Raw genomic sequence first — 20,112 nt, forward strand, 5'->3', positions numbered from 1 at the left:
AGGCGATTGGTTTTCAAACTGTGGGGGTATTTACAGTGTAAGGAAGCTGAGTTTGAAGGGTTTGATTATTTCCCTTAAGCTCCTTACTGAAGTAACTGCAGCTTAGCACTTTTTAAAAAAAGCTCAGAGTGCAGAGATCTTTAGATAATCAAGCATTTACATTTTATAGTTAAATCTATCTAGACACAACAATTCACAAAAATGTCCTTATTTAGCAACGCTCAGTTGTGTTAGTGACATACTATGTCAGTTGCTATCAGTAGACAAAATAATTCACATAACAGTCTGGATCAAAGGACCTCATGTTCTCAAGCAATTATAATCAATCACTAATTGTTCCCATGGGAGATTTTACATGACTTCTTCAAGTTTTTGTGTATTTTAACAATGACATTTTTATCATTATTCAAAACACACTTCTTTTATCTGCCAAATGATATTTTGTGAATCGCAGATGTTCTAAGATTGTATAATGCAAATTTCTATACCTAAGAAAGCTGCAGATGGCGCAAATATAGTTGATTTATGTTTACAAAAAGGTGTACAAAAAAAATGTGTACAAAAATTGCTATATAAATAAAAAAACTTTGTACAGATGAAACTTACGTTTCAGTTGTGTGTTCTCCTTTAAATAGAATCTTAAAAATACAATGTGCTGTGTGCTGCACTTTGATACAATGTGTACAAAAATGACTGGATAAATGAAAAATTGTATGCGTGAAACTTTGTGCAGATGAAACTTAAGTTTCAATTGTGTATTCTCCTTTAAATAAAATAATTTTTTTTAATGATATAATTGTGAACTTAAATATCTGGATATATATAAAAAAATATACGTGAGTTAGAACAAGTGAAATAAAAATATATGAATATATAATCAAAAAAAGGGATTAATATAAAAATCCATAATAACTTGTGGTATATAATATGTTGAGTCAGCTCTTCTTCTGGCAGGATTGTACTTGCAAGAAAGATCTAAAAAAGATATAAAGAACCTGTCCGCCTGCTCTGAGGATTATTATCAAGTTTACTGATTCTTCTTTTCGTTTGAGAGCATATCTAGATATGCTCAGGAGCATGAATGTGTCCTTAAGCTCTGTATGGCTGCAGTGTTTGAAACAATGTTTGTAAAACGTTGTAAAAAATATTAGAGATAATGTTCAAGACGTGCAACCTGTCTCAGCACACTCTCAGGAAAAGAACCCAAGGTTCAACAATTTTTTAGACCATGTTATTTTAGCACTAGCTGTCGGCATTTTTCAGTGCACAAGCATTGCTAGTGAAATGCCGTTTTTTCTAGAGATAAGAGACCCAGTTTGGCTTAAATCTCCTCATAGCTTAAGTTCTCCATTCCCCTTATTAGTTTTGTGGCCCTTCTCTGAACTTTTTCTAAGTCTGCAATGTATTTTTTGAGATTGGTTCCAAGAACATCACTTCATACTCAGGTGAGGTCTTACCAGGGATTTATATAGAGACAGAAGCATGCTTTTCTCCCTTGCATCACTGTCTCTTTAAATAGATGCTAATATCGTATTAGACTTAAGCCACTGCCCTGGATTGTACACCCATCTTTAGTTTGATATCTTTAAAGGCACAGTATACTATAAAATTAACATTTTATTACCTTATCTCTTCTATAACCCACTGGGAGTGTAATTTCTTCTACTGTCTGTGTTAACACAGCTTGGCCTTGAGGCCAAAAACTTTCAGGATTGGTGGGGATACCACAGGTAAATAAACTATTTCATATGCCATCATAAGGGTAATACTTGTAAACAATTTAATACACTCCAGCCGGTAAAGTGGATAATTGGGAACACATTTCTTGAGTTGAGTAAACTGTCCCTTTAAGTACTCCCAAATCCCTTTCCTCTTCTGTTTTGCTAAGTCTAGTCCCATTTAAATAATAGGTTGCCTGCTTATTTTTACTTCCAAAATCTTGAACCTTGCATTTTCAGTATTAAATCTAATTTTCCATTTATCTGCCCATTCTTCTAATTTTTCTAGATCACCTTGTAAACCAATCCTGCACTGACCTAATGACCTTACACAATTTTGTATCATCTGCAAAAATAGAGATGTTGCTATTTAATCCTTGCTCCAAGTCATTAAAGGGACACTGAACCGAATTTTTTTCTTTTGTGATTCAGATAGAGCATGCAATTTTAAACAACTTTCTAATTTACTCCTATTATCATTTTTTCTTTGTTCTCTTGCTTTCTTTATTTGACTATTTCACTTGTTTATTGATAGGTGAATTTACCCACAAATCAGCATCAGCAAGAACAACACAGTGTGTTCACCAAAAATGGGCCGGCATCTAACCTTACATTCTTGAATTTCGAATAAAGATACCAAGAGAATGAAAAGAATTTGATAATAGGAGTAAATTAGACAGTTGCCTAAAATTGCATGCTCTGGGGCCCATTTATCAAGCTCTGAACGGAGCTTGTGGGCCTGTGTTTCTGGCGAGTCTTCAGACTCGCCAGAAACACCAGTTATGAAGCAGTGGTCTAAAGAATCGCGGTGTCAATCAACCAGAGTACGATCGGGTTGATTGACACCTCCCTGCTGGTGGCCGATTGGCCACGAGTCAACATGGGGGGGCGTTGCACCAGCAGCTGGTGCAATGTTAAATGCGTAGAGCGTATTGCTCTCCTCATTCAGCAATGTCTTGCAGACCTGATCCACACTGTCGGATCAGGTCCGCAAGACCTTTAATAAATAGGCCCCTCTATCTGAATCACGATAGAAAAAAATTGGGTTTAGTGTCCCTTTAATAAAAATGTTAAAAAGAATATTACAAGGTGATTGACTGCAAAGGGCTATAATGTATAGATACATACATATACATGTCTATATATGTGTATGTATGCATATATATATATATACTGTATATATATATGTGTGTGTATTTATGTGTGTACATATGTATTTATATATTTTACTGTACATATTTAACATCCAATGTTCTTCACATACAGAAATTTTTTATTTTATTGTAAATATATATTACTATATATATATCGGTATATACCTACACTTATATATCTATTCTTATAGATATATAGGTATAGATATATATTTTACACTAACAGTATCAGATATATGTAAAAAAAATAATAATAATAAAAATTAAAAGCTTTATGAAATGAGTTTCCATAGCCAAGCAGCTGTACAGAAGCATCATATCATTATACGCAATGCCAAGCATTGGCTGGAGTTGTATAAAGCATGCTGCTACTGGACTTTGGAGCAAGTGAAAGTACCTGACAGTCTGACTCAAGAATCTGGGTGTGGCAGATGGAGAACATAACCTATTGGAATACATACGGCTAGATTTGGAGTTTTGTCGGTAACGACCCGAAAAGCTAACGCCGGCTTTTTTCTGGCCGCACCATAAAAATAACTCTGGTATTGAGAGTCCACATAAAGGCTGCGTTAGGCTCCAAAAAAGGAGCGTAGAGCATTTTTAACGCAGCTTCAACTCTCGATACCAGAGTTGCTTACGCAAGCGGCCAGCCTCAAAAACGTGCTCGTGCACGATTCTCCCATAGGAAACAATGGAGCTGTTTGAGCTGAAAAAAAACCTAACACCTGCAAAAAAGCCGCGTTCAGCTCCTAACGCAGCCCCATTGTTTGCTATGGGGAAACACTTCCTACGTCTGCACCTAACACTCTAACATGTACCCCGAGTCTAAACACCCCTAACCTTACACTTATTAACCCCTAATCTGCCGCCCCCGCTATCGCTGACCCCTGCATATTATTATTAACCCCTAATCTGCCGCTCCGTAAACCGCCGCTACTTACATTATCCCTATGTACCCCTAATCTGCTGCCCTAACATCGCCGACCCCTATATTATATTTATTAACCCCTAATCTGCCGCCCACAACGTCGCCTCCACCTAACTACACTTATTAACCCCTAATCTACCGAGCGGACCTGAGCGCTACTATAATAAAGTTATTAACCCCTAATCCGCCTCAATAACCCTATAATAAATAGTATTAACCCCTAATCTGCCCTCCCTAACATCGCCGACACCTAACTTCAATTATTAACCCCTAATCTGCCGACCGGAGCTCACCGCTATTCTAATAAATGTATTAACCCCTAAAGCTAAGTCTAACCCTAACACTAACACCCCCCTAAATTAAATATAATTTACATCTAACGCAATTAACTCTTATTAAATAAATTATTCCTATTTAAAGATAAATACTTACCTGTAAAATAAATCCTAATATAGCTACAATATAAATTATAATTATAATTATAAATTATAATTATATATAATTATAGCTATTTTAGGATTTATATTTATTTTACAGGTAACTTTGTATTTATTTTAACCAGGTACAATAGCTATTAAATAGTTAAGAACTATTTAATAGCTAAAATAGTTCAAATAATTACAAATTTACCTGTAAAATAAATCCTAACCTAAGTTACAATTAAACCTAACAATACACTATCAATAAATTAATTAAATAAACTACCTACAATTACCTACAATTAACATAACAGTACACTATCAATAAATTAATTAAATACAATTCCTACAAATAAATACAATTAAATAAACTAGCTAAAGTACAAAAAATAAAAAAGGACTAAGTTACAAAAAATAAAAAATTATTTACAAACATAAGAAAAATATTACAACAATTTTAAACTAATTACACCTACTCTAAGCCCCCTAATAAAATAACAAAGACCCCCAAAATAAAAAAATGCCCTACCCTATTCTAAATTACTACATTTCAAAGCTCTTTTACCTTACCAGCCCTGAACAGGGCCCTTTGCGGGGCATGCCCCAAGAAATTCAGCTCTTTTGCCTGTAAAAAAAAACATACAATACCCCCCCCAACATTACAACCCACCACCCACATACCCCTAATCTAACCCAAACCCCCCTTAAATAAACCTAACACTAAGCCCCTGAAGATCTTCCTACCTTGTCTTCACCCTACCAGGTTCAACGATCCGTCCTGAAGAGCTCCTCCGATGTCCTAATCCAAGCCCAAGCGGGGGGCTGAAGAGGTCCATGATCCGGCTGAAGTCTTCATCCAAGCGGGAGCTGAAGAGGTCCATGATCCGGCTGAAGTCTTCATCCAAGCGGGAGCTGAAGAGGTCCATGATCCGGATGAAGTCTTCTATCAACGGCATCTTCAATCTTCTTTCTTCCGGATCCATCTTGCAGACCTCCGACGCGGAACATCCTCTTCTCCCGACGCCTACTAGCCGAATGACGGTTCCTTTAAGGGACGTCATCCAAGATGGCGCCCCTCGAATTCCGATTGGCTGATAGGATTCTATCAGCCAATCGGAATTAAGGTAGGAATATTCTGATTGGCTGATGGAATCAGCCAATCAGAATCAAGTTCAATCCGATTGGCTGATTCGATTAGCCAGTCAGATTGAGCTTGCATTCTATTGGCTGTTCCGATCAGCCAATAGAATGCGAGCTCAATCTGATTGGCTGATTGGATCAGCCAATCGGATTGATCTTGATTCTGATTGGCTGATTCCATCAGCCAATCAGAATATTCCTACCTTAATTCCGATTGGCTGATAGAATCCTATCAGCCAATCGGAATTCGAGGGACGCCATCTTGGATGACGTCCCTTAAAGGAACCGTCATTCGGCTAGTAGGCGTCGGGAGAAGAGGATGTTCCGCGTCGGAGGTCTGCAAAATGGATCCGGAAGAAAGAAGATTGAAGATGCCGTTGATAGAAGACTTCATCCGGATCATGGACCTCTTCAGCTCCCGCTTGGATGAAGACTTCAGCCGGATCATGGACCTCTTCAGCTCCCGCTTGGATGAAGACTTCAGCCAAATCATGGACCTCTTCAGCCCCCCGCTTGGGCTTGGATTAGGACATCGGAGGAGCTCTTCAGGACGGATCGGTGAACCTGGTAGGGTGAAGACAAGGTAGGAAGATCTTCAGGGGCTTAGTGTTAGGTTTATTTAAGGGGGGGTGGGTTAGATTAGGGGTATGTGGGTGGTGGGTTGTAATGTTGGGGGGGGTATTGTATGTTTTTTTTTTACAGAAAAAAGAGCTGAATTTCTTGGGGCATGCCCCGCAAAGGGCCCTGTTCAGGGCTGGTAAGGTAAAAGAGCTTTGAAATGTAGTAATTTAGAATAGGGTAGGGCATTTTGTTATTTTGGGGGTCTTTGTTATTTTATTAGGGGGCTTAGAGTAGGTGTAATTAGTTTAAAATTGTTGTAATATTTTTCTTATGTTTGTAAATATTTTTTTATTTTTTGTAACTTAGTTCTTTTTTATTTTTTGTACTTTAGCTAGTTTATTTAATTGTATTTATTCGTAGGAATTGTATTTAATTAATTTATTGATAGTGTAGTGTTAGGTTAATTGTAGGTAATTGTAGGTAGTTTATTTAATTAATTTATTGATAGTGTAGTGTTAGGTTTAATTGTAACTTAGGTTAGGATTTATTTTACAGGTAAATTTGTAATTATTTTAACTATTTTAGCTATTAAATAGTTCTTAACTATTTAATAGCTATTGTACCTGGTTAAAATAAATACAAAGTTACCTGTAAAATAAATATAAATCCTAAAATAGCTATAATATAATTATAATTTATATTGTAGCTATATTAGGATTTATTTTACAGGTAAGTATTTATCTTTAAATAGGAATAATTTATTTAATAAGAGTTAATTAATTTCGTTAGATTTAAATTATATTTAACTTAGGGGGGTGTTAGTGTTAGGGTTAGACTTAGCTTTAGGGGTTAATACATTTATTAGAATAGCGGTGAGCTCCGGTCGGCAGATTAGGGGTTAATAATAGAAGTTAGGTGTCGGCGATGTTAGGAAGGGCAGATTAGGGGTTAATACTATTTATTATAGGGTTAGTGAGGCGGATTAGGGGTTAATAACTTTATTATAGTAGCGGTGCGGTCCGCTCGGCAGATTAGGGGTTAATAAGTGTAGGCAGGTGGAGGCGACGTTGAGGGGGGCAGATTAGGGGTTAATAAATATAATATAGGGGTCGGCGGTGTTAGGGGCAGCAGATTAGGGTTACATAGCTATAATGTAGGTGGCGGCGCTTTGCGGTCGGCAGATTAGGGGTTAATTATTGTAGGTAGCTGGCGGCGACGTTGTGGGGGGCAGATTAGGGGTTAATAAATATAATACAGGGGTCGGCGGTGTTAGGGGCAGCAGATTAGGGGTACATAAGTATAACGTAGGTGGCGGTCGGCAGATTAGGGGTTAAAAAAAATTATTCGAGTGTCGGCGATGTGGGGGGACCTCGGTTTAGGGGTACATAGGTAGTTTATGGGTGTTAGTGTACTTTAGAGTACAGTAGTTAAGAGCTTTAGAAACCGGCGTTAGCCCAGAAAGCTCTTAACTACTGACTTTTTTCCTGCGGCTGGAGTTTTGTCGTTAGATGTCTAACGCTCACTTCAGACACGACTCTAAATACCGGAGTTAGAAAGATCCCGTTGAAAAGATAGGATACGCAATTGACGTAAGGGGATCTGCAGTATGGAAAAGTCGCGGCTGAAAAGTGAGCGTTAGACCCTATTTTGAGTGACTCCAAATACCGGCGGTAGCCTAAAACCAGCGTTAGGAGCCTCTAACGCTGGTTTTCACGGCTAACGCCAAACTCCAAATCTAGGTCATAGTGACTAAAGGGTCATCTTACTATACATGATTCAAAGACATTTGAGACAATCTATCTTGTGGCAACAGTTTGGGGGAGGCCCTTTCCTGTTCCAGCATGACTGTACCCCTGTGCACAAGGCTAGGTCTAAGAAGACATGGTTTGACAACTTTGGTGAGGAGGAACTCGTGTGGTTTGATAAGTTTGGTGTTGAGGAACTCGTGTGGTCTGCACAGAGTCATGGTCTAAACCCCTTTGAACACTATTTGGAGCCATACTGTTTGGTCCAACATTACTGTCTGACCTCACAAATGCTATTTAAAGTGAATGGTCACAAATTCCCACAGACACTCTCTAAAATCTTGTGAAAAGCCTTTTCAGAAGAGTGACAGCTGTTATAGCCTCAAAGTGGAGGCCAACTACATATAAATTCCCATGGTTTTGGAAAATGATTTTGATTGCTCATTTAGGTGTGATGGTTAGGTGTCCGCATACTTTTGGCCCTAGTGTGGCTTATGAGAAAATGATAAACGAAAAACACATTATTCACCAGATATAGGCCCAGATGATCAAAAGTGCTAAGAGGTGGCAAGTACTAAACTATTAACCCCTATACTGCCACATACCCACCGCAAGTACTAAACTAGAAATGTGCAGCGTCGAAAAATTTGGTTCGGATCGATTCGGACCGATTCGATTTTCGGTTCGGATCGATTTGAATTCGGAAGAAATCAAATTAATTTGTTTCGGATTCGTGGGAAATTCGGTTCGATTCAGAATTTCGGAATTTCGGTCAGTGTTTAGTGGGATGTGCTGTGTATTACACTAGTATACTGTACAATACTAGTGTAATACACGGCCATCCAAATCTACCGAATAAATTTGAATCAATTTGGATTTATTCGGTAGATTCGGCACTACCGCAATTCGGAAATACAAATCGATCCAAATCTCCGAATTCGACAAATTCGTCCGAATTTCGATTCGGACCAAACCGAATCTCACATGTCTAGACTAAACTATTAACCCCTATCCCGCCACATACCCCAAACGCAAACTAACCTAACACCTAACCACCCTCTAAACTAAACCCCCTAAGTTAACAATTTTTTTTAAATCTAAGTAAATAAAAAATAAAAATTAAACTTAAACTGCATCACCCCCAAAGATGAGAACACAGATGTTGAAAACATTTGCAATTATGAATAGAAAAAGAAACTATCTTGATTCTAAGGATGGATATGGTAAAGGAGAAGGAAAAAATAGCAAAATTAGACCTGGCAATGTTGGGAATTCATGATGAAGTGTTAGAGAACAGTCTAAGTTACAAAAGGGGGTTAGAGAAAGGAGGGCTAAGACAGTAGGTATAAGATGAACATGGAAAGATAGAATTCATTAAAAATGAAAGATAGAATCAAACATAACTGGTGAGAGAAATGAAACAATTAAGAAAGTGAAAAAAAGGGATTGTTAAAAAAAAGAGTAAACAGGGAAAAAGATAGTGAGAAGTTTAAGAGAGATACTTTAATGTTAATAAAGTCATAATCTATGATAGCATTTGTTCTAAACAACTTAATGGTACTTACCTTTTAGTATTTCAATATCATAAAAAGCTGCTGCAAAGCGCGTTGAGCGATGCGATGAAGACCTAGAATCAATGCTCACATAGGATTTGAGTTTTGATCTGCATCTCCATAGCTTTAGCTCTCTTGGATGTGTTATCCGAAGAAGATCTTCAAGACTATCAGCAGATCTGATCTTCATCTCTAATTCTTTCTGTGATGTGCCCTGCATATAAACATAGCCAAGATAATAAAACTGAATATTTTACACACACAAAAAACAGACAACATGGTGTCCTCAATAATTACAATATAGCATCTTTATACAGGTTGCTAAATGTGTAAAGATAAATGGAAATGTAGGGATGAGAGGCAATGATGAGGATCAAGCAGAAACAGGGGAGAAGATAACTCTGGAGAAAATATATATATACTTTTGTTTTTAAAATAAATTAAGTAATAAATAAATAAAATCCATTATAACTTATGCTATACGTATCACCCAGAATAGTTGTAGAACAGACGTTCCTGTGATACACCCCCTGTTACTTTCATTGAGATAACAATAGAGAATTTTCGGTTATATTACAGTCCTGTATCAATATATTTTGTACTGTTGCTATATACTCACAAATCACTGTTGGTCTGCACCTGCATTTACTATGTATAAAGTAATTACAAAAGACACAAAGCAGGAAAATTCCACAAAAGATGAACATTAACCCTTTGAGTGCTAAGCACTTTCTCACCTGGGTGCTAAGAGGTTTTAATGTTTTTTTTTATTTTCTATTTTTTAAACATTTTTTTTTACTTTTTTATTATTTTTTTCAGACCCCCAAGACTTACACTGTTGGAAAGGTGATGTGATTACCTTTCCAATGGTGGGTCTTGTAGCTGCTTAGATGCCTGAGATACAGGCTTCTAAGCAGCATGCCCCCTGCATGCCCCCTGCTCCTATACTTAACATTGTTAAGTATAAATAAAGCTGCGCGGTGACGTCATCACGCAAAACGGGAAGCCCCGGCGATGCCTGTCACTATGCAGGCACGATCGCCTGGCTCTGAGCCGTCATTAGCACCAGAGTGGGAAACTCAGTGACGGCTCAGAGCCGTCATTAGCACTCAAAGGGTTAATGATCGTTTACATTGGTTACTATGTATATTATATAGGCATCACAAGCTTTCTTTTATAAGAGTGATCCTATGATCTCCACAGTAATAAACCTTAAAGGGACAGTAAACACCAGAATTTTTGTTGTTTAAGAAGATAGATAATCCCTTTATTACCCATTCCCCAGTTTTGCATAACCAACACAGTTATAATAATACACTTTTTACCTCTGTGATTACCTTGTATCTATGCCTCTGCAAACTGCCCCCTTATTTCAGTTCTTTTGACAGACTTGCATTTTTAGCCAATCAGTGCTGACTCCTAGGATCTTCACGTGCCTGAGCTCAATGTTATCTATATGAAACACATGAACTAATGCCCTCTAGTGGTGTCAAAACGCTTTTAGATTAGAGGCAGTCTTCAAGGTCTAAGAAATTAGCACATGAACCTCCTAGATTTAGCTTTCAACTAAGAATACCAAGAGAACAAAGCAAAATTGATAATAAAAGTAAATTGGAAAGTTGTTTAAAATAACATGCCCTATTTAAATCATAAAATATATTTTTCTTCTGTTAAGTGTGATCAGTCCACGGGTCATCATTACTTCTGGGATATTACTCCTCCCCAACAGGAAGTGCAAGAGGATTCACCCAGCAGAGCTGCATATAGCTCCTCCCCTCCACGTCACTCCCAGTCATTCTCTTGCACCCAACGACTAGATAGGATGTGTGAGAGGACTATGGTGATTATACTTAGTTTTATATCTTCAATCAAAAGTTTGTTATTTTAAAATAGCACTGGAGTGTGTTATTACCTCTCTGGCAGAGTTTGAAGAAGAATCTACCAGAGTTTTTGCTATGATTTTAGCCGGAGTAGTTAAGATCATATTGCTGTTTCTCGGCCATCTGAGGAGAGGTAAACTTCAGATCAGGGGACAGCGGGCAGATGAATCTGCATAGAGGTATGTAGCAGCTTTTATTTTCTGACAATGGAATTGATGAGAAAATCCTGCCATACCGATATAATGTCATGTATGTATACTTTACACTTCAGTATTCTGGGGAATGGTACTTCACTAGAATTACACTGTAAGAAGTACATAAAGCTGTTTAATAACTAGAAATTATGTTTAACGTTTTTGCTGGAATGTAAAATCGTTTTCATTTGCTGAGGTACTGAGTGAATAAATGTTTGGGCACTATTTTTCCACTTGGCAGTTGCTTAATCTTTTTTCTGACAGTTTCTGTTCTCTCTCACTGCTGTGTGTGAGGGGGAGGGGCCGTTTTTTGGCGCTTTTGCTACGCATCAAATATTTCAGTCAGCAGCTCATTGTATTTCCTGCATGATCCGGTTCATCTCTACAGAGCTCAGGGGTCTTCAAAACTTATTTTGAGGGAGGTAATTTCTCTCAGCAGAGCTGTGAGAATTATAGTTGACTGAGATAAAAAACGTTTATTCTGTAATTTGTTTCCTGCTTTCAGAATTTGTTATCTTTGCTAATGGGATTAAACCTTTGCTAAAGTTGTGTTGTTTACACTATAACTGTTTTCAATTTATTAATTTTCAACTGTCATAGATCTTCTGTGCTTCTTAAAGGCACAGTACGTTTTTAATATTATTCTAATTGAATTGTATTCCAAGTTGCAAGTTTATTTGCTAGTGTGTTAAACATGTCTGATTCAGAGGATGATACCTGTGTCATTTGTTGCAATGCCAAAGTGGAGCCCAATAGAAATTTATGTACTAACTGTATTGATGCTACTTTAAATAAAAGTCAATCTGTACAAATTGAACAAATTTCACCAAACAACGAGGGGAGAGTTATGCCGACTAACTCGCCTCACGTGTCAGTACCTGCATCTCCCGATCGGGAGGTGCGTGATATTGTAGCGCCGAGTACATCTGGGCGGCCATTACAAATCACATTACAGGATATGGCTACTGTTATGACTGAAGTTTTGGCTAAATTACCAGAACTAAGAGGTAAGCGTGATCACTCTGGGGTGAGAACAGAGTGCGCTGATAATATTAGGGCCATGTCAGACACTGCATCACAGGTGGCAGAACATGAGGACAGAGAACTTCATTCTGTGGGTGACGGTTCTGATCCAAACAGACTGGATTCAGATATTTCAAATTTTAAATTTAAACTGGAAAACCTTTGTGTATTACTAGGGGAGGTGTTAGCGGCTCTGAATGATTGTAACACAGTTGCAATACCAGAGAAAATGTGTAGGTTGGATAAATATTTTGCGGTACCGGCGAGTACTGAGGTTTTTCCTATACCTAAGAGACTTACTGAAATTGTTACTAAGGAGTGGGATAGACCCGGTGTGCCGTTCTCACCCCCTCCGATATTTAGAAAAATGTTTCCAATAGACGCCACCACACGGGACTTATGGCAAACGGTCCCTAAGGTGGAGGGAGCAGTTTCTACTTTAGCTAAGCGTACCACTATCCCGGTGGAGGATAGCTGTGCTTTTTCAGATCCAATGGATAAAAAATTAGAGGGTTACCTTAAGAAAATGTTTGTTCAACAAGGTTTTATATTGCAACCCCTTGCATGCATTGCGCCGATCACGGCTGCAGCGGCATTCTGGATTGAGTCTCTGGAAGAGAACATTAGTTCAGCTACTCTGGACGACATTACGGACAGGCTTAGAGTCCTTAAACTAGCTAATTCATTCATTTCGGAGGCCGTAGTACATCTTACTAAACTTACGGCGAAGAATTCAGGATTCGCCATTCAGGCACGCAGGGCGCTGTGGCTAAAATCCTGGTCAGCTGATGTTACTTCTAAGTCTAAATTGCTTAATATACCTTTCAAAGGGCAGACCTTATTCGGGCCCGGGTTGAAAGAGATTATCGCTGACATTACAGGAGGTAAAGGCCATGCCCTGCCTCAGGACAAAGCCAAAGCTAAGGCTAGACAGTCTAATTTTCGTTCCTTTCGTAATTTCAAAGCTGGAGCAGCATCAACTTCCTCTGCACCAAAACAGGAAGGAGCCGTTGCTCGCTACAGACAAGGCTGGAAACCTAACCAGTCCTGGAACAAGGGCAAGCAGACCAGGAAACCTGCTGCTGCCCCTAAAACAGCATGAATTGAGGGCCCCCGATCCGGGATCGGATCTAGTGGGGGGCAGACTTTCTCTCTTCGCCCAGGCTTGGGCAAGAGATGTCCAGGATCCCTGGGCGCTAGAGATAATATCTCAGGGATACCTTCTGGACTTCAAATACTCTCCTCCAAGAGAGAGATTTCATCTGTCAAGGTTGTCAACAATCCAGACAAAGAAAGAGGCGTTTCTACGCTGCGTACAAGAGCTCTTGTTAATGGGAGTAATCCATCCTGTTCCACGATCGGAACAGGGACAGGGGTTTTACTCAAATCTGTTTGTGGTTCCCAAAAAAGAGGGAACTTTCAGACCAATCCTGGACTTAAAGATCCTAAACAAATTCCTAAGAGTTCCATCGTTCAAGATGGAGACTATTCGGACAATTTTACCTATGATCCAAGAGGGTCAGTACATGACCACTGTAGATTTAAAAGATGCCTACCTTCACATACCGATTCACAAAGATCATTACCGGTACCTAAGGTTTGCCTTCCTAGACAGGCATTACCAGTTTGTGGCTCTTCCATTCGGATTGGCTACAGCTCCAAGAATCTTCACAAAGGTTCTGGGTGCTCTTCTGGCGGTACTAAGACCGCGGGGAATCTCGGTAGCTCCATACCTAGACGACATTCTGATTCAAGCTTCAAGCTTTCAAACTGCCAAGTCTCATACAGAGTTAGTACTGGCATTTCTAAGGTCACATGGATGGAAGGTGAACGAAAAGAAAAGTTCACTCGTTCCACTCACAAGAGTTCCCTTCCTGGGGACTCTTATAGATTCTGTAGAAATGAAGATTTACCTGACAGAGGACAGGCTAACAAGACTTCAAAGTGCTTGCCGCACCCTTCATTCCATTCAACACCCGTCAGTGGCTCAATGCATGGAGGTAATCGGCTTAATGGTAGCGGCAATGGACATAGTACCCTTTGCACGCTTACACCTCAGACCACTGCAACTGTGCATGCTAAGTCAGTGGAATGGGGATTACTCAGACTTATCCCCTTCTCTGAATCTGGATCAAGAGACCAGAAATTCTCTTCTATGGTGGCTTTCTCGGCCACATCTGTCCAGGGGGATGCCATTCAGCAGACCAGACTGGACAATTGTAACAACAGACGCCAGCCTTCTAGGTTGGGGTGCCGTCTGGAATTCTCTGAAGGCTCAGGGACAATGGAGTCAGGAGGAGAGTCTCCTGCCAATAAACATTCTGGAATTGAGAGCAGTTCTCAATGCCCTCCTGGCTTGGCCCCAGTTGACAACTCGGGGGTTCATCAGGTTTCAGTCGGACAACATCACGACTGTAGCTTACATCAACCATCAGGGAGGGACAAGAAGCTCCCTAGCTATGATGGAAGTATCAAAGATAATTCGCTGGGCAGAGTCTCACTCTTGCCACCTGTCAGCAATCCACATCCCGGGAGTGGAGAACTGGGAGGCGGATTTCTTAAGTCGTCAGACTTTTCATCCGGGGGAGTGGGAACTCCATCCGGAGGTCTTTGCCCAAATACTTCGACGTTGGGGCAAACCAGAGATAGATCTCATGGCGTCTCGACAGAACGCTAAGCTTCCTCGTTACGGGTCCAGTTCCAGGGATCCAGGAGCAGTCCTGATAGATGCCCTGACAGCACCTTGGGACTTCAGGATGGCTTACGTGTTTCCACCCTTCCCGATGCTTCCTCGATTGATTGCCAGAATCAAACAAGAGAGAGCATCAGTGATTCTAATAGCTCCTGCGTGGCCACGCAGGACTTGGTATGCAGACCTGGTGGACATGTCATCCTGTCCACCTTGGTCTCTACCTCTGAAACAGGACCTTCTGATACAGGGTCCCTTCAAACATCAAAATCTAACTTCTCTGAAGCTGACTGCTTGGAAATTGAACGCTTGATTTTATCAAGACGTGGGTTTTCTGAGTCAGTTATTGATACCTTAATACAGGCTAGGAAGCCTGTTACCAGAAAGATTTACCATAAGATATGGCGTAAATACCTATATTGGTGTGAATCCAAAGGTTACTCTTGGAGTAAGGTTAGGATTCCTAGGATATTGTCTTTTCTACAAGAAGGTTTAGAAAAGGGTTTATCTGCTAGTTCATTAAAGGGACAGATCTCAGCTCTGTCCATTCTGTTACACAAACGTCTGTCAGAAGTTCCTGACGTCCAGGCTTTTTGTCAGGCTTTGGCCAAGATTAAGCCTGTGTTTAAAACTGTTGCTCCACCATGGAGTTTAAACCTTGTTCTTAATGTTCTTCAGGGCGTTCCGTTTGAACCCCTTCATTCCATTGATATAAAGTTGTTATCTTGGAAAGTTCTATTTTTAATGGCTATTTCCTCGGCTCGAAGAGTCTCTGAATTATCAGCCTTACATTGTGATTCTCCTTATTTGATTTTTCATTCGGATAAGGTAGTTCTGCGTACTAAACCTGGGTTCTTACCTAAGGTAGTTACTAACAGGAATATCAATCAAGAGATTGTTGTTCCTTCCTTGTGCCCAAATCCTTCTTCGAAGAAGGAACGTCTACTGCACAACCTGGATGTAGTCCGTGCTCTAAAATTTTACTTACAGGCAACTAAGGAATTTCGACAAACGTCTTCTCTGTTTGTCGTTTACTCTGGGCAGAGGAGAGGTCAAAAAGCTTCTGCTACCTCTCTTTCTTTTTGGCTTCGTAGCATAATTCGTTTAGCTTATGAGACTGCTGGACAGCAGCCTCCTGAAAGAATTACAGCTCATTCTACTAGAGCTGTGGCTTCCACTTGGGCCTTCAAGAATGAGGCCTCTGTTGAGCAGATTTGCAAGGCTGCAACTTGGTCTTCGCTTCATACTTTTTCCAAATTTTACGAATTTGACACTTTTGCTTCATCGGAGGCTATTTTTGGGAGAAAGGTTCTTCAGGCAGTGGTTCCTTCTGTATAAAGAGCCTGCCTATCCCTCCCGTCATCCGTGTACTTTTGCTTTGGTATTGGTATCCCAGAAGTAATGATGACCCGTGGACTGATCACACTTAACAGAAGAAAACATAATTTATGCTTACCTGATAAATTCCTTTCTTCTGTAGTGTGATCAGTCCACGGCCCGCCCTGTTTTTAAGGCAGGTAAATATTTTTTAATTTATACTCCAGTCACCACTTCACCCTTGGCTTTTCCTTTCTCGTTGGTCCTTGGTCGAATGACTGGGAGTGACGTGGAGGGGAGGAGCTATATGCAGCTCTGCTGGGTGAATCCTCTTGCACTTCCTGTTGGGGAGGAGTAATATCCCAGAAGTAATGATGACCCGTGGACTGATCACACTACAGAAGAAAGGAATTTATCAGGTAAGCATAAATTATGTTTTTTTTACTTTAACTGCTACCCCAAACACAAGCCCTATATTTGCACCTGCGCATACCTGGAGCTAGGGGCTTATTTGTCATGTGGCCTAGTGCTTTTAGAGTTAATTGTGCTTAGTGTGTTGTGTTTGGGATAATGGGTGGTCTGCAAGATCAGATGTTTGCTCAGAATGTATAAATAACACTGATAGCTCTATCATATAGATAATCTCCATATATAATAATGGCCATATGGACCTGCTACTATTTAGTGACATGGAAATAGAATGCTTTAATTAAAGGGACATAAACCCATATTTTTTTAATCAAGATTTAGATAGAAAATAAACATTTAAACAACTTTCTAATTTACTTCTATTATCAGATTTTCTTCGTTTTCTTGTTATCCTTATTTGAAAAGCAGAAATGTAAGCTCAAGAGTGTGCACGTGTCTACAGCACTATATGGCAGCAGTTTTGCAACAATGTTATAAATTAGCAGGAGCACTAGATGGCAGCACTATTTCCTGCCATGTAGTGATTCAGGCACGTGCACGCTACCTACCTAGGTATCACTTCAACAAAGAATAACATGAGAAATAAATAAATTTGATAATAGAAGTAAATTGGAAACTTTTAAAAAATGTTATTCTCTATCTGAATCATGAATTATTTTTTGGGGGTTTAATGTCCCTTTAAATAATAGGTAGGTTATTGATATACAGCTTAAAAATATATCATTATTTAAACACCCCAAAGCAGTCTGTCCTTTTTATTCAGCCCTATGAATTATAGGGATATTAGACTCAAAATTAAATCCTCCAAAAAACGCTTAATTGAAAAAAAGAATTAACACACAAAAAAACAATGTAATATATATATATAATTGTGTTTTTTTCACTTTCTCCTGAGGCTGAAGTTTATAATGCACTCAAAGGGAGCGTAAAATAAAAATGAAACTATCATGATTCAGATACAACATGCAATTTTATAACAACTTTTGAAATGACTTCTATATTATCTCATTTACTTTGTTCTCTTGGTATCCTGTGTTGAAAAGTATACCTAGGTAGGCTCGGGAGCAGCAAGGCACAACCAGATGTGTTCAGCTAGCTCCCAGTAGTGCATGACTGCTCCTACAACAAAGCATTCCAAGAGAATGAAGCTAAATTGATCATAGAAGTAAACTGGAACGTTGTTTAAAATGGTATGTTCTATCTGAATCATAAAAGAAAATGTATGGGGTGTATCTGTGGACTTCTCTTGATTTGCAAAAAAGATATTTATTTTGGTACAGATCGTTTGCAATGTATTTCGCAGTTACTGGTGACGAATATAATTTAAAGGGACAATCAGGTTAAATTAAATTTTCATGATTCAGATACAGCATGTAATTTTAAACAACTTTACAATTTACTTCCATTAAAAAGATGTGCTCAGTCTTTTATATTTACAATTTTTGAGTCACCAGATCCTACTGAGCAAAGTGCAAGAATTAACAGACTATACGTATATGCATTTGTGTGTCGCAACCACCTACGCAATATCTCCAAAATCCGTCCATTTCTGAGTGCTGAAACTACTAAACAGCTAATCCCCTCCCTGGTAATCTCCCGACTTGACTACTGTAATAACCTACTAACTGGCCTCCCTCTCTCCCGCCTCTCCCCTCTTCAATCCATCCTAAATGCCTCTGCTAGGCTAATCCACCTCTCCCGATGCTCTGTATCTGCTGCACCTCTCTGCGAGTCCCTTCACTGGCTACCCATCCACAGCAGAATTAAATTCAAAATTCTCATCCTGACCTACAAAGCCCTTACCAACGCAGCCCCCCCCCACCTGTCCTCACTCATCAACTAATATACTCCAGCCCACCCCCTAAGATCCAACAATGACCTGCTCCTTGCCTCTTCAACCATCACCTCCTCTCATGCCAGGCTACAGGACTTCTCTTGTGCGGCACCAACCATCTGGAATGCACTTCCCAGAGCTGTTAGATTTTCCCCTAACCTTTCCTCCTTTAAATGCTCCCTAAAGACCTTTCTGTTCATGGAAGCCTATCTCTAAATCAGTAAAAAATGAATTCCACTTGCCTAACTGCTGCCCCATCTAACTCCACACTAACATCATTCTCACCTTTGCAGTCCCCACCTCCTGTTTCTCACCCTCCTACCATCTAGATTGTAAGTTCCCACGGGAACAGGGCCCTCAATTCCCCCTGTATTTGGTTTGTTAAACTTTGGTGTCTTTTATATTGTATTGTACTGTACTTTTATCTTTGTACCCATGGACAGCGCTGCGGAATCTGTTGGCGCTTTATAAATAAAGAATAATAATAATAATAATTTGTGATTGGCTGATTGCTATCACATGGTACAAGGGAAGTGGAAATAGACATAACTTTGAAATTTGTTACAAAAAAATATACTACTCATTTGAAGTTCAGACTAAGTGCTATTGCATTGTCTTGTTATTTTGCATTTGTTGATTATGCAAATCTAATGGGTTGACTGGTCCTTTAATGTTTCTCTTTAGTGCTTGACATGCAGAGAATTGTCATGTGCTTCATTTGCACACTGGAGAGGGCAGCTCTCTGCATCATGTGTTTATTTATTGTGTTTCCAAACAAGCATCGTAAAAGTATCCAATGATGATGGTTCTTCCTCAGTGCTTTGACTGTGGGTGGAGCATCATGACAAGTTAAGACTGAATTCCCTAAAATGTGTGATTAGTGACAGCCCTAAACACCATGGGGTTGTGTGTGAGTAGGAGATGCCTCTTATATAGTGTATCTCCTTACCTGTAACACCTACCAGAAGAATTATGCCCTCATTTAAAAGAGAGCTTTTCTTTTAAGTGAGTGGTATTTCTTCTATGATGTAAGTGATCACCATGATAATGTTGATCAGCAGTTCCACTGGAACAGTCCAACAGTATTAAATTATATTACATCTATCCACTGTATCAGGCACTTATGTTTTGTAAAGTATTTCCTATTCAAAAAGGAATCCATTGACTAATTTTGGTATTTTTAGGTATAGAGTGTAGTCTGAATACTGTTTGTAAGTACAGTGTATTTACAACTTATTCCCAAAATGTTACCACTGGACTAAGGCATGTACAATGAGTTCAGAAAGCGATATACATGTGTGGCTATAATGTATCCTGACTAAGGCTGTAATAAATATTGGTTAAGATGTTGATAAGCACACTCTGCTCTCAGTCACACAAATATCTCAGAAGAATAAATCTTTAGTACAATGATTTGAACAGCCACTGATGATAAATATATCAGTCTCAATAGTATTAAGTCATCATGCAAGTCTAAAAATATAAGGTATTTTGCATTATTTTTGGCTGCAAAAGAAGGAGAAAAATA

General features: G+C 39.2%; 1 protein-coding gene across 1 annotated transcript in view; it reads right to left on the bottom strand.

The window, feature by feature from the left end:
* The window catches only part of VEGFD (vascular endothelial growth factor D), a 192,246-nt gene that overhangs the window by 124,946 nt on the left and 47,188 nt on the right, over nt 1-20,112 (bottom strand). The window contains 1 exon segment of the mRNA XM_053706076.1: nt 9,231-9,432. Within this exon segment, the coding sequence (XP_053562051.1) occupies nt 9,231-9,432 (202 nt within the window).

Source organism: Bombina bombina, chromosome 3, assembly GCF_027579735.1.
Source record: "Bombina bombina isolate aBomBom1 chromosome 3, aBomBom1.pri, whole genome shotgun sequence".
Classification (NCBI taxonomy): Eukaryota; Metazoa; Chordata; class Amphibia; order Anura; family Bombinatoridae; genus Bombina; species Bombina bombina.